General features: G+C 44.0%; 1 protein-coding gene across 4 annotated transcripts; it reads right to left on the reverse strand.

The window, feature by feature from the left end:
• Positions 1 to 496: 496 nt before the first annotated feature.
• ZBTB5 (zinc finger and BTB domain containing 5) lies at positions 497 to 13949 on the reverse strand. Of its 4 annotated transcripts, none has more exons than XM_035567633.2 (2): positions 13904 to 13949; positions 497 to 5072 (listed from the first exon to the last, which is right to left on the reverse strand). In XM_035567633.2, the coding sequence occupies exon 2, from the start codon at positions 5066 to 5068 to the stop codon at positions 3044 to 3046; it is 2025 nt and encodes a 674-aa protein (XP_035423526.1). In that variant the 5' UTR covers positions 5069 to 5072; positions 13904 to 13949; the 3' UTR covers positions 497 to 3043. The 4 variants fall into 4 exon arrangements, with proteins under 4 accessions (XP_035423526.1, XP_035423525.1, XP_050572528.1 ...); XM_035567632.2 differs by lacking the exon at positions 13904 to 13949 and adding an exon at positions 13612 to 13713; XM_050716571.1 differs by lacking the exon at positions 13904 to 13949 and adding an exon at positions 11898 to 13050.
• Between the last annotated feature and the right edge of the window lie 136 nt (positions 13950 to 14085).

Consider the following 14085-nt stretch of genomic DNA (forward strand, 5'->3'; position numbering starts at 1 on the left):
TGCGCCCACATTTCAATTTTGCACTGCAAAGTGAGACAAAGAACTCAAACAGCAAACACATAAAAATTACCTGCTTAGTCAATTAATTCTGTTTTGGCAAATACACCACAATAAAAAGTAAATCAGGTCAAAATACAGCAGCACAAAAAAATATTTTCAGACGTTTCAAAATGCTAATTCACTGACATCTTCACACAAGATCTCACTGTAGGGTCCGTAAAGTTTAGTTTTGAACACGAGTCAGGGTGATAAAGCTCTTTGGCAATTTTAACATGTTTTGAGATGAGCTACTTCTCATTTTACAATAAGGGACAGCTAAGTGGAGCTGTCATTCTAAGGTACTGCGTCATACTGGAAGACTAGGAAGGCAACAAGTCAGCCACAAGTTCCTGGATTTGCAGCATGCTCCTCCAAAAGCACAAGATGTCAATGAAAACAGAAAATCAAAGTTGCTACTTACAAGGATGCCGCAAGTTTAATTTTTTTCTTTAAGAAAGGAGAGGAGTCCTCCCACACAAGGTCTGGTATTTCACAACAACATGAAAATTTATTATAAAAGAACAGATTTTGAAAAAGTACAGTTTAATACGTTTACCTGATCACATTAGTTTTTAATTAATCTCCGTACTCACACAGCTGCTTTATTCCTACATGCTGTAGGATTTCAGATGCATTGTAGGAAACATACAGAAAATGTATATTAAAAAAAAAAACTAGTTTTTAACAGAATGGTAGAAATGCAAGAAAGATGAAACAACCAGCCAGAATGCTACCAATAAGGCAAGACACCAACAAGAATATACTGAAGTACAAAATATTGTATTTTATTCATGTTTTAGTGAGATTATTTAGTATCCCTCAATGCCTTCAGTCCCCCAATATCAAAATGGTTATAAAAAAAAAAAAGTGGCATATCCTAAAGCTTTTAAAAATGTCACATTGTTTTACTTCTTTAAAAATCAAGAGCTACAAATATGACCATTAAATAAAGAATTTTTAACTTTTTAAAGGAATCAATTCAATCACTCATGTTTCCATGTTCCTGTTTACCTTGGATGCTCAAGGTGTAAGTGACACATTGACAGACATTTGGCAATTTTCTTTTCAGCACGGAGAGGTGTAACTAGACATTTCTTCAGTAGCTGACTACTGTTTCACATAAAGCCAGGTACAGAAAGCTTTTTATGTTTCCTTTGGTCTGACAATGAATGTTTGGTTTGTAGTCTTCAACAGTGTTCACAGTTCATCCTGGTAAATGACCTATGGGAGTGCGTATTAGGATTTTATTTTCTGTTTAGCAAAACACAAGACCAAGATGTTTAAGATTAACTACTAGGAACACAAACTCCTTAAAACTGCTGAGTATCATCACACAGGATATCTTGGCTATATAGAATCAAAAAAAAAAAAAGTTTGCAAATTGTTTTTGTATTAACAGAAAGCAGTTGCTCTGTGACTTAAATGCCAGGAAACATCAATCATCTGTCTCTCCAGAGTAGCATGGATGTGCTGAAGCCCTGACCCAGCTTCAATATGGTAGAACAGCATTTATCAGGAGAAGCACTCCAAATGTAGAAACCCAGCATTCTGAAAGCTGGTAGTTCACATGCATCCAACAAAGAAAACGAGACACTGCAAATACTATTAGTTACAATGGTATCAAAGAGGAGGAAATTAAACAAGATGTATGCTGTTCTCTCAAAGAACAAAGATCACTGAATTTCTGCTTTACAAAGTGTGCAGTGCTATTTTTTTAATTAAATTTATGCTATTCTCTTTTTTTAACTTTATGTAGAAAGGTACATTTATGACTACTTTAAACAAAAGGATTGGATTTGTTTACTACACTTTACATAGAAACATAAATAAATATGGCAAGCAAGGACCATTCCTGACTCCTCTGATGTAAGAAACAATTCATAATTGTGAGGGAAAGTAAGCGTACAGAGGAGAAAATTAAAGCCTGAAGAAAAGAGTACCAGAAAAGAACAACGTGCTTATGCAGTAAAGTGGATCAGACTGACTATCGGCATGTCTGGGAATAGCAAGAGACTATCTTAAACACTAAAAAAATGCCATCACAAATTCTCTCTCTCATTCAAAATAACAAAACAGACAAAGACAAGCTCTTTTCAGACTGTTGTGTATATGGAATTTTAAGATAGGAAATACAAATTGGTTAAGATACTGCTAAGAATAGCACAAACAAGAAACAGTACTTCACTTATCACTTAATACAAGTTTCTTCTACAGAGAAAAAAAATCAGTGAAACATCCAGATCTTGCTGTATTCCAAGTATATATACAAGTGGTAGTCCAAAAGTTACTTGTCTTGGATTTAATTTAAGCACCTTCATTACACAGTGTTCTTTACTACAAAACAAGCAAACATACATTCAGAACCCTAAAACTATTTTATAATTAGCATATTTTAAAGCATTTTATGTCAGACAGGTGCATCCAAAGTTGTTTTTCTTCTAAAGATATGCAATCTGCAGTAAACAGCTCTTTGCATTACCATTCACACATAATGCAACAACTTGATTTTTGCAGATTATTTATTTAAATGTTTTCACTTTTACAAAATACTTCAGGAGAAAAAAAAAACACAAGAAATTAGCACTTCAGTTTCTCGTTCTTGAAACGTGTTACTTCATGAGATCACTCTCACTCAATCCTGACCCCCTCTGCCATGCAAAGGAACTTAGTTTTAGGGGCTGTATCCCTGTAAGCCCCAGGCTTGCATGTACGTAACAGTAACATTTCACACATCTACAGACTGTGTAGTGCTGACTTCTGAGGACCACAAAGTTCTTCACTAACAGTTGCTTAAGCCTCACAACACCCCTGTGAGGTAGGTATGGTATTATCCCCAATTTACAGAACCAAGACTTTTGCGTGTGGCACAACCACACACAAGTGTTCACGGATCTATGAGAGCAGCTTCTTAGCTTGAGCAAAATAGTGTTAAAGTTCCTGCAGTGCTTCAGAGAGTTAAAGAGTTTGTACTGGCACTCTCATTCAGGCTGGGGGGTGGAAACGGTTAAAGCAAAGTGCTAGGTAGGTTGCTGCTCTGCCACCTCAGACAGGTTGTTTTGGAATGTTTGTACAGGTGGCTGGACTGGCTGAATCGTTTGCCACACTTCAGACAGGCGTAAGGCTTTTCTCCTGTGTGCACACGGATGTGTTTCTTACAGTCTGTTAAGGTCAAAAAAGTCTTGCAGCAGATCTTACATGCATATTTGCGTGCACCTTCTACAACCAAGACGTTGTGCTCGGATAAGGCTTTCTTACATTTTGAAAGAACATCTGCAGATGCCCTTGTCAGCTGTGGTGGACCAGGTTGTGAAGGATGCCCATTATCAAAAGAAGTGGTCCCATTCATGATCAGCTGGGAACCGGATGAGTTATCCTGCAGCTGGGAGCTCCTGACAGAGGTCACAACAGGCATTTTGGGGGCTATGCGGCGGTAGCCAGGAAAGCTGCTGGCTCCCCCTCTTACAGAGCCTATCATAGCTCTTGAGAGAGAATGGAGGCCCAAGCCCGACCGTGGAAAGTCCATGCCAAACTGTTCTGCAGCCCGGTACCCCGAAGTCTGCACACAGGGAAGACCCATCACATCCTGCATTGGTCTAACAAAATGAGACTCTGCAGGCTCACTGAAAGGATTCTCAACATGAGAGACCGTGGCAGATGAATGACCACTAGCAGGCCCTGATTCTGGACTCATCAGGTAAGAGGCATCGCTGTCCATTCTGCAGTCACTTGTTGTATTTGGAATGTTGTCATCATTATTTTGACTAGCACCATAGCTGCCACCCCTGCTTTTATTCAGAAAATTTGAGATACTGAAAGATGACTTGTGTTCCAGGTTATTTGACACCTCCATAATATGGATATCTCCCACCCTATCAGTACTAGACTGCGGATCAGAAAAGCTACGATCACTGCTCTCAGGACTTAGCTCTATCTTCTCTGCGCTGACAACAACTCCTTCCACTTCAACAGACTCGCTGCCTTCTGCTTGGGATGTGACATCACTCACCTCATCCTGAGGCTCTGGGGAGCTCAAGGGCTCAGATTTAACCACCACCCTCATGTGCTCCTTTTCGTTTAAACTGACCTCTGGATTGTCACATGGGAAGTTGTTCTTTTCAGATGCAGCCTCCTGGTCGAAGCTGGTTTCCACTTGTGTTGCCTGGGATGCCATGGACATCTGTGGAATGTTTCCTCCACTGTTGTCAGACTGGCTGGGCACTTGAGTATCTTCCTGAGCACTGAAAGACTGATCAAACATAATAGTACTATCCTCCTGGTTATCAGTGATGGCATCAGCCTTTGAGTTGTCCACAATCTTCAGTGAATCTGCTGAAAAGAAATCCTCCCGTGAATGAACTACTGACTGCGCACTCTCTGGAGTCACATCAGAAACAGACTCATCTATGGCAGGCCTCATTCGCTGCCTGGCCCGATCTTCTGAAGACTGCTTACGCTTGTGGAGACGGCGAATCGGAAAAGTAGTGCGCTGTTCTATGTTACTTCTCATCGTGGAGCTCATTGTGTTTGGTTGCTCCTCTGAGCTCTGACTGGAATTTAAGGCAGAGCTCACAATACTCAGCCCAAGCTGCTGAAGCATGAAAGACCGCTGCATGCGTGCATTTTGCTCTTGAACTCTATCAGTCGGTGGAGACATTGGCAGTGTCCTGGTAGTAAGGTAGTGTTTGCATGCTTTAACAACAGAGTTCAAATGTAAGTGAGATGCAGCCAGCAAGACATCCATAACATTGCTCTCTCCAAGCATTAGTGTGGAAGTGTACATCATGTCTATGAGAGCAGCAAAAGCTTCTGCTGTCACCACTTCACTATCCAGCTGAATCATATTCATGGTTTGATCTCCTTCTGCTACAGTAAAGAGAGCTCGGAAATGCGTGCTACACGCTGCCAAAACGGAGCGATGGGCTTTGAAATGCCTGTTTCCCACTACAATGACGCAGTCACAAAGTTGGCCATGAAGCCTCTGGTAGTTGAGCTGCTGAAAGATTTGCTCAAAGTGTCCTGGAAAATCCATGATCCTATAAAACAAAGCAGAAGTAACTATAATATTAAAAATGGATGAGGTTCTACTTAGACCACAGTGAGACTGGTTTTAAAAAGGAAGGATGATGGCTAAAATACAGATGAACAATAACTAGATCTTAACTCACCACTGCTACACTCTTACTGTATGAGAACTAGCAATCTTGCAAAGAGCACAAGGGAAAAAAAAAAAAACTGATTCTGTCATGGAGGTGGCCTAGTACAACAGCGACCTAAGCATCAGACTTGTCACAGGCAGCTCCACTGCAAACTGAATAATGCAGGTCATTTTACCTCTGTTAATTTCCGTCCAAACTAAAACATACTCCATAGTAAAACATCAGATCCTGGTTATATTAAAAAAGTAAAAACAGAAACAACAAAAAGTAATTGTGAAGAATCCACTGGAAGCTTTGTTAAATTGCTTATGGTATTAGATAAACTCCCACTGAAGTCTGAACTTTAATGCCAGTCTCATTCAATCCAGCTCTTGCCTTCTGCAAATGACTTTCTGCAGTTTCTCAGCTACTGCACTGAACCATCAATCACATACCCGCTTTTCACACGGACACTCAGAAGAGGCAAGACACTCCTGCACTGGAACAAGTGGTCAGTTCTTATCTCAGACTGCAACCTTTATCTATCAGAAGTGTAACGCAATTTTCATATCCACTATAGCATATAAACTGGGATGCACTCCTCTCTTCTTTCTAGGAAATACATAAAATGGTACTAAGAAAAGTTTAGCAGACATTAAGAGCTGTCTCTATACTCATTATTTCTTACGAACCTTCTTGGTCCATAAGGAAATTATAGAGAACTTGTATAAAACGATGCACTACTCAAGACAACTAGACAAACTCAGGGGTGTTTTTTTTCCAGAAATTTCCAGCAATCAAACCTAAATAAAATCTTTGTACTCACCGTAAGACTCATGAAGCGTCACCTCAACTTTTTCTCATAAGAAATCAACAAAGTGCAAAATCTGGGCAAAGGAAAGGTTGCTTGGAGGGAGGGGATGTATGTCCATCTACATACATACTTGTGTTAATGTTTGTTTTTCAATATCAATACCAAAGTATCATGTGGCACAACTGTAAAGTAGCTACAATAAAAGGTCACACAGAATTATTCTTTTGAAAAAGGGTCAAATATGAGTCTACTGGTACAGAAATTTTGTCCTCAAATTTACATGTTTACTTCACTTATCACACAAATTGTGAACAAACCACGTGCTGCATTTGCATATGAGCAGTCATGACTAATACGAATAACATGCATGAAGAGTTTCTGATAGACACATCCTATCAGTAAAGAAAAGTAAAGTCTGCCTAGAAATAATGTTTGTATTTGAAACTCATCTCCACAGGTGGTTCATTTTACACAATGGCTTTGCTTAGAAGCTACATGGAGGCTGGAGACAGTACCTGCGAAGTACACACACTCATTCAGAGAAAAACTGGTAGCATTTGGTAACATGGATGTTAATCACTTTGCAGTTTTATTCACCTGGATATATAGTAACCATTTACCTCCAAATTAGTGGTTGTGCAGCATTCTACATTATATAGTGTACTGCATATCATTAAGTTGGAAGGATCACCAGAAAAAGCAGTATCTCAGAAACGCAAAGCCCATCTCCAGAGATCCTAGGCATGAAGCAGCAGCACATGATCACAAAGGCTGTCTGAGGATGGAGAGGCATGAGGGCCCTAAGCAGCTTGAAGCTCTGTGCTCTTCTTTGCTGCTATGCAGAAAGCAGTAAGCAAGGCAGGGCAGATATGGGACTACTACTCTTGAGACACGTACTGCTGTAAAAAAAAAAACGTTGGCAAAGGTCAAGAAGGTATGCAATACACAAAAGGTCTCAACCGATGGGTCTACATTTGTGTAACCAGGCAGCTACAGAATAAGAAAGACCTGTGGGCTTCCAACAGCAGCTCAGATGCAACTTTGATGCAGATACTCTCCATCGTCAGCCTGTCACGAGGCTACTACAGATGTTAGCATGTGACAGCAGGTATCATTTTCTGATTCAGATTTATGAAATCCCTTAAAGGCAATCCGGATAAAGAAAGGGACCTGCTCAAGTATGCGGATTTTGCTGCACGCAGGCAGACACTGGGCTCTATCAAAGGAAGGGAATCAGTAATGGAGTAGGCCAAGAGATCCAAATCCAAGGCAGAAGAGGTGGCAAACTAATATAAAAGGACAAAGACTAAAACCATTGGCTGACACAAAATCTGACTACATACCCCCTGTCCGCTCCAGCTGCCAAGCTGCAGAAGAGCAGCAAGAGGCAGCTCCCAAGGCAAGGTGCTGCTGCCTCCCACTTCTCCCAGGTGCACAATGCACACTTTGCAGGTGCTAGCTTAAGAAACATTTCACCATATAGTACACTGGACTAAGAACCCTCTCCTTGTCAAAAGCCTACAGATTCACAAAGAAGCAGAATTTATGTAAACACCAAAAAAACAAAACTTCTGCTGACAAGAATCAGAGGCAGTCGAGAAGCATTTGCCTCAACCTTTAATTGGTTCCTGTGTATTTTGAAAGCAGTAAGAAATTGCACTCTATGCCTTCCAGCAATGCTGGGGGTCCAGTTTTTAGTGCATCAAGAATCCCCTAATTTGGCAACACACAACCTATGATGCATGAATGCATGAAATATGCACTGTAATAAGATCCAATTAAGTAATATGTCACAGTTCCAATCATCTCTACAGATGGAGATATAAAAGAAAAGTATGAAATTAAACTTGTTGTTAAGAAACAGAAATACAGGTAATAGGTGATTTTACTTACATTCCACTACGAACACATATTTGAGAGTAAAACAGGACATTTTCAAGTAAACAAAAAAAAAAAAAGGACAGACAATCTTTGGAATTGCACAGTTTTTATTTCTGCACACTTCCTCTAAGAGAAGTGTAACACAAGGGAAAGTGAGGAAATCCTTCCTAGTGGTTACAGAATGACATGGAACAATAGTAGACCCTGAATCCCAGCAACCTCAGGCAGCAGGACAAAAGGATCACAAGGAGACTGAAGAGCCACAAGTCCCAGCAGGAAGTATTTGTAATTTGGTAGAGGTCAGGGCTGCTCTGTGACCAGTGCTGCTGCATAGCTGCCTGCCTTTCCAGCTTTTGCACGTCTAGTTAAACAAATGCCTTCCTTTGTTTCAACAACCACAGCACATGGACTTCCTCCTCTGTAAGGAAAACTCCCCTCAAGCCAGGCTTCTCTGGAAAGCTGAAAAGGGACTGTGAAACAATTTCTTGTTTGTCTCTATTTGCTCGGCTCTGAGATGAGCCAGGTGTTATCTCTGGCATAACACTCTGTCCTTGGCTTCACGGGACGGAAAAATAAGATTTAGGGAGAATTTAGGGAGAGGACGAAAAGCAGACAGGGAGGCCTAGGAGTTGCCACAAGCTCCAAAGAAACTCCTTCTTTCCCTCCCTTTGGACTACCATCACTGCAGTATGTTCACTTGTGAGGGACCTTTATGTGGGACAGCCTTGCTCTCGACTCACTCCCCACCCAGGAGCAGCAGCTCTAAGGCTGTGAAGTTTCACATCCCAGGCTGATCTGCACTGTGAACGGTGCTGCAGTCTACAGGCAGACACACTGACAACACCAGGCATCTACTGAAGGAGGACAAGGAGAGGATCTCTTTTTCCTACAGACTGCAGCTGAGTAGTGGTACTAATCACAAGTATTTTAAAAAAAAAACAACAGTGCTGAACCGTAACTACCACCACCTACAAAGGCAGGAGAGCTTTACTGTGCCACATCTGCAACTGAGAACAGAATTGTTCTATCTGCACATTTGCTCCAGAGGCACACAAAGTGCAAGGCCCTGCATCAGCTGCTTCAGCTGCAAAGGGTCATCAGGAGCAATGCCATACCCAGACAGTTGACCACTGCCCATTCAATGCACTCTACCTCAGGTCATTTTACAGTGCTTCAGGCACTATAAAGCAGATCAAATACTGAGAGCTTGTGTACTGCCCAAAACAAAACAGTTCCAGGAGGCAGTGTCCTTCAACAGATTATGCAGTAAGGCAGTGTCCTTCAACAGATTATGCAGTAAGGCATTCTAACCCATGCAGTGTAGATTGGTTAGAAAAACAAACACAGGACAGGATTCCACATCAGTAGAGAGGTAGAGCTGGACTCCAGAAAGGAAGATGGTCCTTTCTGCCCTGGCAGCAACATGTGCTTGAGCATCAGATAATAGGCAAGACCTTCTGTTTTTGATCAGTGGTCAAAAACTGGATTTCAAAATTCAGAAAGTGATCTTGCTTTAAGTCACCAAGGAATGCCTGAAGCCTGGGTGTACCTGGGACAAGACAACCACCAGTTCTGCTTCAAGTAACACTGATTTGCCTTGGTATTTCACATGTACTACACCGCAAAGGCTGAAGTCCTCAGACCAAAATCAAGAAACACAGAGTAGCTGAGATCTTCTGCGTGACTCGCTTGAAAACCAGAAAGCTAGTTTTGAGTTGTATACTACATACAATCCACGTATGGTATTAGGTGAGATATCAGTTACTTCAGGTCACTAAATATATGCAAAGCATCTAAGTCAATATCAAGAAATTTCCGAATGGCCTATATCTAGACACACCCCCTTAGTCTGTCTTTCTTTTCCTGGCTCAGTGACAGCTCAACTTTCAGGAATAGCTGGCCAAAAAGACTCCCCTGAAACAGTCATGTGCTGCATACCCTCATCACTTCCTTTACAACAAGCCAAAGTCTCAAAGTCTCTACGTGTCTCTATGACCGAGCCATGTACACCACCAAATGCTGTGCAAATGCCTACTTGGCTGAAGAACACAGGTGCTTCCAGCTGTGTGGGGTGGTTTCAGCAGCCAGTTTCGGCAGCCTTCATGAAGCTCACAGACCACTTCTACTCGACTTTCTGGGTACCCAGGGAACTTAGATTAATGCTTTGCTAAATCACACTGTCACTGGGCCTCAGATTAGGCATCACAGAATGGTTTGGGTTGGAAGGGACCTTAAAGATCATCCAGTTTCAGCCCCCTGCCATGGGCAGGGACAGCACCTGCTAGACCAGGTTGCTCTAAGCCCCATCCAGCCTGGCCTTGAGCACTGCCAGGGATGGGGCATCCACAGCTTCTCTGGGCAACCTGTGCCAGTGCCTTGCCCTCCTCTGAGTGAAGAACTTCCTCCTAGTCTCTAATCTAAATCTCCCCACTTTTAGTTTAAAACCATTCCCCCCTTGTCTGCCCAAGTAAAAGTTGCTATCTGTTTTATAAGCCCCCTTTAGATACTGAAAGGCTGCAATAAGATCACTCCAGAGCCTTCTCGTGTCCAGGCTGAACATCCCAAACTCCCTCAGCCTGTCTTCATAGGAGAGGTGCTCCAGATCAGCTCTGTGGCCCCCCTCTGCACTTGTTCTTATGCTTCCCTGTCCTTCTTGTGCTTGGGGCCCCAGAGCTGAGCGCAGGGCTCCAGGTGGGGTCTCACAAGAGCAGAGCAGAGGGGGACAATCCCCTCCCTCGCCCTGCTGGCCATGCTGCTTTTGGTGCAGCCCAGGGCACGGGTGGCTTTCTGGGCTGCAAGCACACCTTGCTGGCTCATGGTGAACTTCTCACCAACCACCACCCCCAGGTCCTTCTCCTCAGGGCTGCTGTCTATCTACGCATTGCCCAGCATGTATTTGTGCTTGGGATTGCCCCAGCCCAGATGCAGGACCTTGATAAATATAGTTGAAAGATGCTACTGAAAGGTGCCCAGAAACTTGGGTTTTCCTCATAAAATAAAGGACAATGTATTTGTTGTATCTCAAAGCCCATTCCCGAAAACCTATATTTAATTTATTGCGATATCATAGGTACCAAGACTGCGGGAATCCCTGGAAAACAGCCAACACCTGAAAGTTTGTCATTACGGTATTAATAACTCTTGACCAATTAGCCATAACTATGTTTTACAAAACACTGCAAGAAACTCATACTGCATTTAACCATTGTATTAGAAATAATACATTTCTTAAAAAGCTTTACTGAACTCTGAAATACACATTGTATAATATCCTTTCTACTGTCTTTTTTTTTTTAATAGGCTATCTAGATGGGAGTAGGGTAGAGGCAGGCAGAAAGGAAGCCTTAACGTTCTTTGACATTTTGAGCAAGTTTTATGACTTAGAAAAATGCACACTAACAACATTTTCAGACTGAGTAAAAGGTGGATTTTTAGTTAACAGTAGTTTAAATGATTTCTGGTTGCCCCATACAAGTGAAACAATGAAATAGCAGTGCTACATTGCCTTTACATACACTTCCATATGGTGAATGCCAGCCATGAAAGGTATTCTTCACACGCCCATGAAACGTCACAGAAAACATCAGCAATGAGCAACTCTGACTGATGCTTGAGCTTAGAGCACCACATCTGAGGTGATTGCTTTGCCAGGTTTTATACATAGTTCAACTCAGAGCATTTGTCTCCCCGTTGTCAGGGAATGTGACTTACAGCTTGTCTATGAATCAGAAAGGATAAACTGCACTGCAAAACCTGCTGCTGACTGCACCAGCCCTCCAGGGAAGAGTAAGAGGTTATTATATAACTTAGTACTCTTTCATCTCCTGAAAGGTACTGGAAGTAGGTAGTCCAAGCTATGGCAACACCAACTCATTAATAAAGAGTAACAGCATAGTCTGTCCGCTGCTAAGAGCATCTTTAAGAGGACCAACTGCAAGCTTCCAAAGAATGGATAAATATATCTTGGACGCTCCTGGTTATCTGGAGAAACTAACGTCACCATGATGGCAGCACATGTGGCTATTCACCTGCTTCCTCAGGTTTCTGTTCCCCACATGACAGCCCCGTGGCGCATCTCTTGGTCTCTAGATCCTGCAGCACAGTATCATACTTCACAGCAAGACACACAGTAAGAGCCCAGAACGCAGCACTCCTGGGCTCTGATGTGCCGTCTCACCCAGTCACCAGGTTGTTTTCCAGGAATCAATAAAGAACAGGACAAGTAGATCATGGACTCTATTTGTGGTCTTAGGAAGCTAGAAAACCATCTCGGTATGAGAAAACAACCGTTGCCAGGAACACAGAAGTTTTTTAGGCATGACACAGTGACACAACTGAACAAATCTCTATCAGTAATATCACTAATTGATTCATTCAGAAACAGAGCAGCAGGGAAGGCTGCTACACAAAACTGACAATAAAGCCACTTAAAGGCAAGGAAAGATAAACTGCATTCAACAAGAATAGATCTGAATTCTTGTTGTGATCTGTTAACGTGCTCTATTATCACATTATCGGTGCAGGAAGCATTCCTTCTGAATTCATGATACTAAGGCAGTATTTATCAGTGGCCTTCCTCTCAGAAGAACAGCCTCTGAAGAGTAAACTGACTTGACAGCTTCTCTGTTTATGATTTTCCCCCAGTTCACACATGAAATTACAAATAATATGGAGAACTGAAAAGGTGCACAGAAACACCCTATTGGAAAGAGGAGGCACAGACAGCTCAGCATCAGCATGACGTCTGCTTGTTCAATATGGCAAGAATTTCTACATCTAGCTCTTCAACTTCACTATTTACTGGAGGATCAAGCATTTTAAACAAACCCTGTCCAAATACCTTCCTCAGTGATTCTGAAGCTGAAGAGGTGGGAGGGGACACCACCACGGCAGCTGACCTAAAACAACTGAAGGGATATTCCATACCATATGGTGTCACACTCAGCAATAAAAGGTGGGGAAGGGGAACGAGATGGGGGGCCCTTGTTATGAGGACGTCTGTCCTCACAAAGAACTGCTACAGATATTCAGGCCGTGCTTCCTGGAACATGGCCAAACATTGCTTGTTGATGGGAACTAAGAGAGTAATTTCTTTTCTCTCTCTGTGTGCTTCCACATGGCCTTTGCGTGTTTTGTTTGTTTTTTTTTTTTCTCTTTTTTTTAATTAAATTATCCTTACCTCAACTTGTGAGGTTTTTTTTTTTTCTTTTCTTTGCAGTATACTTTCTTCTCCCAAACCTCTTTTGAAGAAGGGGGGGGTGGGAGAGAGTTTGCGGCAGAGTCTGGCTGCCCAGACGGGTAAAACCACCACAATTAGTATGTTATATCTTCAACCTATGCAAGTATCTGCCGCCACATGACCAGTGCAATGGATGACCGCGGTATTTCATCCAGGAGCAGCTGAACTGTGTGCTCCTGCTCTTCAGAAACTCACTCCAAGAACGAATGCTCTAAACTGCGCCATTCCATACTCAGGCAGAAGTCTACATGGACGCTCTGCGGGGTTCTGTAGATGTTAGCACATACAACGAGGAGGTAAAACGGGAGTATTTTGTTAATCACTGCTAAAAAGTCGCAATTTAAAGCCGCAATTGACAGCGACTTTGTACACACGCTGCAGTAACCGAGTTCCCTCCGAGCAATTCCGGAAGGGCCGGGGGGGGGGGCGGGAGCACGTCTGGTCAGTCCCAAGCCCGGACAGGGCTCCGGCTCCCGCTGCCACCGGCACCAGCGCGGACCTACCTTGCTCCCGAGGCGCGCTGCGTCGCGGCAGAACGCCACCCAGGCCGCTGCGGCGGCGCGAGCGGGAGGCAGCCCGGCAGCACGGCGCCGCCGGGGCCGGCCGGGGGCGGGAGCCGGGGGGGGCCCCGCAGCGGGGCCGGTCTCGGTGCGCGCCGCGCCGCCGCCCCTGCGCCGCCCGCCGGGGGGGTGCGGGCGCGGCCCCTCCCGGCCACCATCGCCGCGCACGTCACGTGACGTCACGGCCCGGCCCCGCCCCGCCGCCCGCGGCCCCCCCCACCCCCGGCCCGCTCACCTGCGGTCCCCGCCCGCGGGCCCCGGCGGAGGGGAGGGGAGGGGAGGGGAGGCGGCGGCAGGGCCGGGCCGGGCCGGGCCGGGCAGCTGCGGTGGCGGCCGCTCCTCGGCCCCGCGGCGCCGTCCCCGCGGGTCGGCTCCGCCCCGCCTGCCGTACGCTGCGGCGGCCGCGCGGCCGGGCGG

Source organism: Cygnus atratus, chromosome Z, assembly GCF_013377495.2.
Source record: "Cygnus atratus isolate AKBS03 ecotype Queensland, Australia chromosome Z, CAtr_DNAZoo_HiC_assembly, whole genome shotgun sequence".
In the NCBI taxonomy this organism is placed as follows: Eukaryota; Metazoa; Chordata; class Aves; order Anseriformes; family Anatidae; genus Cygnus; species Cygnus atratus.